This window comes from Corapipo altera, unplaced genomic scaffold, assembly GCF_003945725.1.
Source record: "Corapipo altera isolate COAL_440 unplaced genomic scaffold, ASM394572v1 74, whole genome shotgun sequence".
In the NCBI taxonomy this organism is placed as follows: Eukaryota; Metazoa; Chordata; class Aves; order Passeriformes; family Pipridae; genus Corapipo; species Corapipo altera.
The window spans coordinates 2875661-2885853 of NW_020884934.1; the positions used below are offsets into that span (position 1 = coordinate 2875661).

The 10193-nt window shown below is 51.1% G+C and overlaps 1 protein-coding gene across 1 annotated transcript in view; it reads right to left on the bottom strand.

Annotated features, from left to right (window-relative positions):
• Positions 1–9909, bottom strand: part of HUNK (hormonally up-regulated Neu-associated kinase) — a 45574-nt gene extending 35665 nt beyond the window's left edge. Inside the window, exon 1 of the mRNA XM_027660037.1 lies at positions 9661–9909. Within this exon, the coding sequence (XP_027515838.1) occupies positions 9661–9909 (249 nt within the window). The remainder of the gene's footprint in view (positions 1–9660) is intronic.
• Positions 9910–10193: the final 284 nt, after the last annotated feature.

The following is a 10193-nucleotide window of genomic DNA, read 5'->3' on the forward strand; positions in this document are numbered from 1 at the left end:
GGCACTGGGGACTATTATTAGATTACTGCATCCAGTTGTGGTGCCAGTAATTCCAAAATGATGTTCAAATTTTGGGAAGAGTTATGAAAAGAGCTTCGGAACAGTCTGAGGTCCAGGAACTGTTTGTTGCAGTAGCTGACTGAAGCTCAAAATATTTAATTGGGAGAATGCCAACGTGAAGCTCAGGAGGAATCATGCAAACAGACACATCCCGATCTGCCAGCGTCTGTGCCACCTGGAACAGCTGGACCTTTAGAGCTCAGGGATCAGTGGGAGATGGTTTTGGGGCAAGGGGGGTGCCACAATCCTGCCCCCACCCAGCCACCCTGAAAAGAAACCTCCAAACCCCACATTTTTTCCTTGGCCCTGCATGTCCAAAGCAGCAGGATTTTGTTCAAGGCATGGATGCCACAAGGTCAGATCACAGCCTGGGAAGCAGGAATACAGAACAGCCTCATCCCTGGGAAGGAACACATGGCTTGTCTTGAGTGGGTCACGGTGGGGAACTGTCTCGCCTTGGGCAGAAAGAAATCAATTCCAGCAACCCCTCAGTGCTCTCCTGGTCAGCTAATTAATCGGGGAGCTATAACTGCATCTCCGAGGGAGAGGAGCACATTTTTACCTCCCTGGCCTCCAAGGATATCTGCACAAGTCAAGAGAGATTATGCAGAGACTGATGAAAGTAGAGGTGGCAGAAAGCCAGACACAGAGATGCACGAGGATGCACCAAAGAGGTTCCAAAGGACATACTTAGGAGCCTCTGGGCTGGAGACATCCCCTGCAAGGAGAAAGTGTGTCTCTTGAATCTCTGGACAGATGGGTTTGCCTTTCCACTGACATGGAAAATATCTATTAAGTGTCGTTTTCCAGATTCTCAGTGTTTTCTAGAAAAGGGCTTTCTGACCCCCATTCATAAGGCAGGACTGGCATGCCCAGCTCTGCAGAGGAAAACTCTTTGAACTCGAAGTATGATGAGCCAACAGGGAAGACATTCTTCAGGGCCTGTCACACAGGCACACGGAAAGCAGATGGAAAACCCCTTCAGAGCAGCAAGGTCTTCACCTCACATCCATGGAAATCCATGGCTACTCACAACTACTCCCAGAGGCGGCCAGTGTGGCAACTGCTGGGAACAGGAGGCTCCCTCCACCCAGTGGGACAACTGCTGGGAAGGGGAGGTCCCCTCCACCCAGATGTGCCCCTAACAGGCTGTCAGGACAAGAGGCAGCCATGGGACCTGAGGCTTGGAAGGGCACAGACGATGCAAGCAAACTGTGTCCCATCCAGCTGCTTCTGATAAACCACAACTTGCCTTCCCAAGGCTGAAAACTTCTCCTGTCACAGGGAGACGGATGAAGATCTCAGGTTACAAGTGGGGAAGCAGAAGGAGAGGACTGATACCCAATGACACTGCTCCAGCACCAATCCCTACAGGAGAAACCTGGCGGCTAACACGGCTTCCCGTTTTCCTGATCAGGGACTCGGGATGTGTTTCATATTAAACAGCCCCTGTTTCACATTTTAGTGATCTAATGCAGAACTGGACTTATGGAAGGCTAAGTGTCCCTGATTTAATACCAACAGCAGCTTTCTGGCTTTAAGGAACAGAAAAACCAACAGCCAGAAACCCCAGAGCCACTGCTTTTGAGGCTCAGGTAATACCCTCCTTTGTAGTGATTTAAAACACAGCAGATGAAACATTTACAACTGCTGGGAGCCAAGGAAAACATGTCTCCAATGAAGTTTTTTTATATATATATATATATATATATATATATATATATGTTCTCTCCCTCAGCTCTGTGGACATTATTCACAGAAAATAAATTTATTCTCTGAAAAAAATGTTTCCATGACAATCATCCACAACAGACAGAGTGTAAAGGAACTTTATTTTATATAACTTAGCTTTTTTTAGTTCTCTTTGTTGCAGTGATTCTATCACTGTGCCAGTAGCTCTGATCCTGCAAATGAGAAGAAGCCACACCAGGTGTAGCATCAAAGGTGTCTGAACCCAGAGCTCAGCAGGGCAAAGCACTGACAGCAAAGGGGACTTTGGTCAGGGCAGCACCAGCTTCCTGTTAATTTTTTGCAGGTGGTTTCCCTGGGGAACCACAGAAACTCCTCCCAGGCTCTTTCCATGAAGGTGAAGTTTGATCCTGTTCTCTGACAGCACCAAGCACAGATCAGCACACAGGTTTTGCAGGGATTCACTGCACCAGCTTAGAAAGGGGGACCTCTGTTGCAGTGTGTGCCCCAGAGCTATGTTTGTGAAGTTGGCCTCTCTCTTACTCCAGAAGAGCCATCCTGTCTCTCTCCATCATCATGACCTCCATCAGCTCACCAAAACCACCCACAGCACCAGGTTCATACCCTCAAGGAGATCAGACAACTCAGCGGGGAAACACAGCAGGACCTGTTTTAGAGCCACAGATTTGGGAGGTTTGGGTTTTTTTGCTCTTTAACTTACCAGAAAATAATGGCTGAGCCAATGTGGAGCTGAAGGAAGGCAAAGTGCAGCAGCCCTGCAAGCAGAACAGCACTGCCAGGATGGCCTGAGCCCAGCCAGTTCACTTTGGTGCAGTTGTATCCCATGCTGCCAGGTGAGTACCAACACTGCAATCCACCTAATTCAGCTTCTGGCTGGTATCTCCCCAGTTCCTGGCTTTGGACAGCTTTAGATGCTTCCCCATAACCTTGAAGAACAGTGCAGTCAGCACATAAACTCTCATCTCATTTTTATGCCACCGTTCATACAACACAACAGCTTGGGTTTGAGGCAGACTGCTACACTTCAGTCACCAGAAGGTTTGTCACACCATCTCACGACTGCTTCCCTGCTGGGGTTATATCCTTGTGAAGAGCAAGTGCTGCTCATTAATACCCTGCATCTTCCCCACTGCAGGCAAACAAACAGCTCAGGAGGGCAGAGGGGCACAGACGTGCTGCATCTGCTGAAACCAAGAGGCTGCAGTAGCGTTCTCCGGGTCACTGGTGTGAGAGGAGACACTGCAATCCTTAATTACCAGAACATTTATGGGTAACACATGCCTACAAGAACAGGCATACAGCTTTACATATCATTAAACACGGTAAAAATTCAAAACTTGCAGGAACAAACACACGGACCCAGATGGAAGAACCACACCTGGTATCAATTCAACCTAAACACTCCTTCCACCCTGCATATGCCACTGAAGCTGGGAGTCTGCAGGAAAAGAAGCACATTGCTGACACACACTGTTACCAACATCCTTAAAACTGCTGAATGTAGACTTGAAAGCAGATTATCTCAAGAGGATAAGGAACTGCCACATGTGCATCCATTCAGCTCATCCCAGAACAAGTTGCAAGCCACAGCTGGAAAACATTAAGGCAATCTTCCTGGAAGCCAGACTGCATTAATGAACAGGCTCTCTGGCCTTCCCAAGCTCATTCCTGCTTACACCCAGTGTGCAACACGGGACAGGGATAGGGGGAAGAGTGTGACTTTATAACCAGTGCAATTGGTTATTCTCCAGGTGAACCATGAGCAGTGGAAGCGAGCAGGTGGGAGCACATCAGCAGTTTAGCTTCACTCTGCCTTATGCCAAACTCCTGCAAGCTCCATAACTTCTCAGGGAATGCTAAGATGACACAGCAACCTGTCTCCTGATCCCACTCCCAGCGAAGTCCTCAAGAGTGCCATTGCAACCATGACTCTCCAAATCATTTCCTGGAGCATCATATGTTCACAACAGCCTATGTTTAGTAGCTTCAGTACAAATCATGCATCTGCACACACAGACACAAACCTCTGGGAGAAGAACAGCACCAAAGCTGTGAGAGCAAACGCTGGGCAGCAAGAAAATGGCAAAACTCAGGCTGCAAGAAACACCCTCCTTTTCTTTCCTCAGCGCGTGTAATTAAGAGTGGCACAGCATCCAGGTGCAACAGTTGGCAGCTGTTAATGAAGGTGAACAGCATTCGGGGAAAAAGCTACCCTGTGGATTTGCCGAGCTTTTCAAAACAAGATTTTTTTTTTGTTTGTTTGATAGAGATAAATATTTGAAAGTATGTAGAGAAACAGGTAAGGAGAGAACTACTAACTAAACATTTAAGAGTGACAGAACAAACACATCCAGGAAACTGATGTACAAGTATCACTGGTGGAAGAACATAAATAACAGATCAAATTTCAAATTAAAATCCTGCAGCTTCACCCTCAGAGCCCCTGAAAACAATGAAGGAATTTCAGGTCTCCCAGTTTTATCTGCAACCCTACAATACCTAGGGGAGGAAAAAAAAAAGGAAAGGTTCGAAGTGAAAAACCAGCAGGCACCTTAGAAACTCAACTTTTGTTTGCAATGAAGTGACTTGGGGGCCCCCAAAACTCAGATCTCTGACAAAGGTAAAAAACCTAGAACTGTACATGAGTCTGTACCCATTTTCCCAGGTTTTAAACCAGGACTACTGCTGGATTTTGGAATACACACAGGGCTGACAGCCCCAGCCCAGAAGCCCTTAATAGGAAGCCCCCACCAGAGTTGGTTTCCCCTATTCCCCCAAGGGAAGAAGGGTTACCCAGGGCATCAACAGGGCAAGATCTCCCCTACCAACACACCCAAAGGCCTTTGGCGACCAAGTCTCCATTCCCTTAAGTCCCAGTGAATTTATCAAGGCAAAATTAACACTGTGATGCAAAGAGGCATTTCCAGCTCTCTGCAGGGAGGCTGCTCTGCCCACCCACCCACCCCAGCTCCTCCAGGGGGCCCAAACATACCTCTTCTTTTTATTTTTTCTTCGCTTTTTAATACAGGAACACATTCTGAATGCGAACTCTTCTATGAAAAGGCCACTTTTAATATTAATTGCTTTGCCTTCATAGAAGAAACTGGTAAAATTGTATTTTTAGCCACTGCTTCCCACTGTTGCAGAAAGCCACTTGATTAACTGTGACTAAAAATGTACCTTGTTCCACCTTAACAATAGTGCTAAAAAAAGTGATAAACAAAGCTTGCGGTGGATGAGAAATCAAACGATCCAATTCGCCTCAAGGACTCTTTTTTTCTAGTGCCAAAGATTACACCAAAAAGGGAGTTGAGTATAATCTTGGCTCGGGTTTGTTTACAGGAACTTGGGCTCAATATATTGTCAATACATTGTCACTCCACAGTGCTGCACAGTTATTGGGATCCACAGGAAATAACATAATAGATAACACAATTACTCATTCTGCTGACAGAGCCCCCCCTCACCCCACCACAGGGATGGCAGCATACTCTCAGCTGCCTAAGAGTGCAAAAAATCACTATATTGTGATATCTGCCTTTGCCTGATTCCCTCTGCCCAGTGACTGACCCTCCTGAGACACCAGCAGAAGGCTTGGAACAATCCAAGGGCATATTGTGCACAAGCTCCCAAAGTTACCCGAATACAGCTCACTCAGCAGGGCTCCAGAGCCACAATTTAAAGCTAAATTGGCTTGCTCTTCGCAGAGGAACGATGTTTCCTTAGGATTAGCAATAAAGACTGCCTGAGCCAAGCTGACAAATCAGCCCTTTACCCCAAAATGTCAGATTATAGGCTGCGATATTCTATTCAAAAGCCACGGAAAGAGTAATCTGTTCAACATTCCCGTGTGCTCAGCTAAAGTACACTTAATTGCATCAGTTCTGCAAGCCCAGAAAATAATAACACTGTGGCAGCACAAACCACAAGCAGCACCGGGAGGGCCGTGCTTTAAAGCCCACTGATAAAAACCTTCACCGGGAAGGTTTAAACATCTCACCTCAGCTCACCCCCCTGAGCTTGCGGGAGCTGCCGAGTCCCGTCCCACACAGGTCACTCAAAGGGCATCATCCATCAGCTGCCCCGCTAAAGCAACCAGCTTTTGGCCCACAGAATGTACCGTCCCATGCTCTCTCCGAGACCCTTTTAGCTTCTAGTAATGTCAGGGTGAGGTAATGGCAGATTTTTGGCACCCACCCTGCACTGCCTCGATTCTGTACAATGCATTGTGTCAGTGCAGTGGATCCAAGCCTAGCTGGGGACTCATTAATCCACGGATTTCATTCCTAAACACACCATTTTCTGAAACAACAATGCACATTAACTCCTGTGGAGTTGCTAAAGTCTGCTGCAAATCAAAACCTGTTTGGGCTCCCCTCACTAAAGTCAGACATTTCAGTGACCATAGGGCCCAGGCTCTGCCAGAACAGCTACCAGACATCAGCACTAAGACTCTACTTCACATCCGTAGGGTAATTTTATTGAATTTCGGCAATGTTCTTGGCTCAACAGTGGCTTTACAAGGTAAAAAAATCAGATGTCGATTGTTTTTTTTTTTTTTTTTCCTTTTCAAAACACACGCAGGCACTAATCCTGGAATAACAGGCTCATAAAGCATCAGCTTAGAAAAATGCAGCGACCCCACTGATCCAGGGAGCTGTCGGCAGGACACGGTTGTGCTTCCACCCTCTGCTGTGCTGAACTCCACTTGGGAGAGCAGTGAGTGCACACTCCTGCAGATCAACTTTCCCTCAGCGAGTGACTGGGAGGCTGCACACAGCCAACTTGTGACTCAGGGTATGGAACAGGGGACAGCACCAGCCCTTATGGAGTGATATTTCCAGCCTCGGGAGGAGCAAGAGGGGGGGATTTTCCCTCCTGGTACAACACAAGTTTAGGGATGGAGGGATGACAGAACTGTCACCTGCAGCTGCTGCTGCCATGTCTCAGACAGCTCCCTTAACTCCAGGCTGACTCCAGTCACCTGATGTCTGAAGGAGGAGGTGTCTGTGCTGAGCATCTCTGTCACTCAGGCTCCGACCTGGCACTGTCAGACCCATCTCCCAGCACCCTGGCTGCTTTACACCGAGATTTCTCAGAGGCTACAAACACAGCTTAGTAATGGATGTGGCCCTGCATGTACCAGGATGCTACTCTGGAAATAAAACATTCCTTATGTACAAGGTCCTGTTCCAACAGAACCTGCTGCCGACAGACAGTCCCCACTCTCACAGCGCCTGGCACTTTTGCTCCCAATCCCATTGCTACACCCTTTCAGTCCCAGCCTCCTCTCCTTCCAGCAGGAAGGAGCCCGGGTGAGCAGATGTTTTCCTTCTCTCCCCCATCTCCCAGGCAGAGCTCCGTCGCCTGTGGTGGGCTCCATGTGGGCAGAGCTGCCGGTGGGCAGAGCTGCCGGCAGCCGCGAGGCAGAGCCCAGAGGCAGAGCCAGTCTGGGCACGTTTCAGCTGCCTTTGGCTGGGGGCCACGTGGAAGCTCGGCAAGGAACATGCCCAGGAGAGCCCAATGTCCATCAGGGGTGAAATCCCCATGTGGGATGGAAAGCATTCACCCCTCCACCGAGAGGGAGGATCATCACTGAGGGAGGACCTCACCCGAAGCAAATCATTGATAACCCTTATCTCCTACCCATTATCTCAAACTAAATTTTCTGGGAAGCCGGACCTTTGATTAGTGAATTTGAAACTATGTGAGTGATCTTTCACCCACTGACAGCAAGAGCTCCCTTTGATGCTCAGGTCAGACACAGCTCTGGGACCATCCTGCCTGTCCAGAGATGGACACGGCAGCTCAGCAGGAAGGAAGCGTGACTCGTCTGAGTTTCTGCTTGTCACTTTGTCACAGTGTGTGTTATTCAAGAGATGGAAGGGAAAAAAAACCCCAACCCAAGCAGCAGGCCCGGGAGCTGAGACAGAGGGGCGTGTGGTGAGTCTTTTTATTTTTTCCCCTCTTAACAGACTGAGATAAATGTAGCAATCCCAAAACGTGGAGGTGGGGAGGACGTGTGTGTGCATGTGCCTTTTATCAACTGGCGGATCATTGGATGTTTCTGTTGCCAAGGAGAAGCACACGCTTGGTAACAGAGGACAGCAACATTTTTTTTTTTGCATTCCTATATGATAACATTCACCAACCTTATCATTTTTCTCAAGATGAGATTCAGAGCTCTATATTAATTCCCACTCCGTGACAAATTTACTGGAATGAAAAAAAAAGAAGGAAATAACTACCAGAGAATACAAGAATGCAATTGCCAAGGTGCAATCTTGGCAGCAGCACAGTGCCAGGGCTGCTGGAGCTGGAGGGAGTTACATGTGCACAGCCCCACTGGTCCAGGGAGCTTTCAGTAACAACCTGCTTTGGGGACAGGACACCGTTGTCTGTTCAGGGGCTGATACAGGAGAAGCAGAATTCAATAGCTCACAGAATCACTGAGGTTGGAAAAGCCCTCCAAGGTCACTGAGTCGAGCCTGTGCCCGATCCCCACCTTGCCCCCAGCCCAGAGCACTGAGTGCCATGGCCAGTCGTTCCTTGGACACCTCCAGGGATGGGGGACTTCAAACCTCCCTGGGCAGCCCCTGCCAATGTTTAGCAACCCCTTCCATTCCTCCTGATGTCCAACCTGGACCTCCCCAGCACAGCTTGAGGTTATGTCCTCTCATCCTCACTTGTTCCCTGGGAGAAGAGCCTGCCTCCCATTTCACTAAAAACTCCTGTCAGGGAGTTGCAGAGAGCAAGAAGGTCCCCCCTGAGCCTCCCTTCCTCCAGGCTGAGCCCCCCCAGCTGCTCCTACAGGACTTACAAGTTGTGCTGCTAAACAAGAGCAGCACAACTGTTCACGAGGGGACCCCGGGGGGCTTGTCCTTGCTCTGTTTACTGCCCAGCCAAGCCCCTTCTACTCCTTATAACGCTGCGCCACGTCCTGACTGATGGGCAAAACCCTCCATGGAAGGGCTCTGTATAACAAACTAAACGCAGAGACTCTGAGCAGACTTTTCTAACCAGCACTCCGGGAAAAACCCATCCAGTGTGCATCCCATCATCAGAGAGATTTGCCGTGCACTGTGCCAGCAACTTGCGACGGCCGGACCGTGCCCCGTCCTGCGGGCACCGCAGCATCTCCCATCGCCCCGGTGCCCGACGAGCACCCGTGTGCATGTACCCACACGCGACATGTCGCGACTAAACTAAACACAGCGACGGGTCCTCAGCAGCACGAGCCTCACCACGGAAAACACATTTCTCACCCAAAAAAACCCAACACCGAAACCAAGCCAAACAAAAAAAACCCCATAAACAAGCGGGGGAAGGGGGGGGGGGAAGGGGGGGTGGGGAGGGGGGGAAGATAAAATTAAAATTTAAAAATGAAAAAAAGAAATAAAAAAAATAAAAAAAAGGAAGACGAGTCAAGGCAAGCGAAGTATTATTCCAAGGGGAAGGCGAGGTTGCAAGTGCGGGGGGAAGCGCCGGTTCCCGCCGGTAGCGGGAAGTTGGGGGACGGCGCCGAGGAGAGCTCCGGGGGGGCTCCTCCATCCTCCGGGGGCTTCTCCAATCTCCTCCCGGGGGGCTCATCCTCCGAGGAAGCTCCTCCATCCTCCAGAGGGGTCCCTCCGTCCTCCGGGGGCTCACCTTCGGGGAAAGGTCCTCTATTCTCCCAGGGGGGCTCCTCCATCCTCCGGGGGGTCTCCTCCTCCCCAGGGGGCTCCTCCGTCCTCCGGGAGGGTTCCTCCGTGCTCCCCAGGGAGCTCATTGTCCCGGGGGAGGCTCATCCATCCCCCCGTCCGGCAGGGACCCAGCACCCCCACTCCCATCCCCTTCCCACCCCACCCCCTACAGCATCCCCCCGGAGGGTCTCCCGGGCGGGCGCGGTACCTTCTCTCCGGTGAGCACATGCAGCCCCTCGCGGACCTTGGCGAAGGATCCCTCGCCCAGCTTCCTGCCGATCAGGTAGTTGCCGACCCTCTTGGTGTGCTGGAAGTCGCGGAGCCGCTCCCGGGGCGCCGCCGCGCTCAGCCAGGCGGCCAGGAACGAGCCCCCGTCCGCCGCCGCCCGCCGCCCCTCCGCGCCCGCCGCCACCGCCGCCGGCTCGCCCAGGAGCCCATCGCCCGCCGCCGCCGGCATGCCCGGCTCTGTCCCCTGTCCCCCTGCCCTTTCCCCTGCCGCTGCCCCCGGCCCGCGGGGCGGTCACCCGAGTTGCTCCGGGCAGAGCGGCGGAGGCTCCGGCGGAGGGGCTGAGGTGCCCCGGGCTGCGGCTGCTGCTGCTGCTGCCGCCCCTCCCTCCTTCCCTCTGTCCTCCCTCCGTCCCTCCTCCTCCTTCTCCTGCTGCTGCCCCGCTGCCCGCGTGGAGGAGGGACCGGGAAAAGCAGAGGGAGGGACTGGCGGAGGGAGGGAGGGAGGGGAAAGAG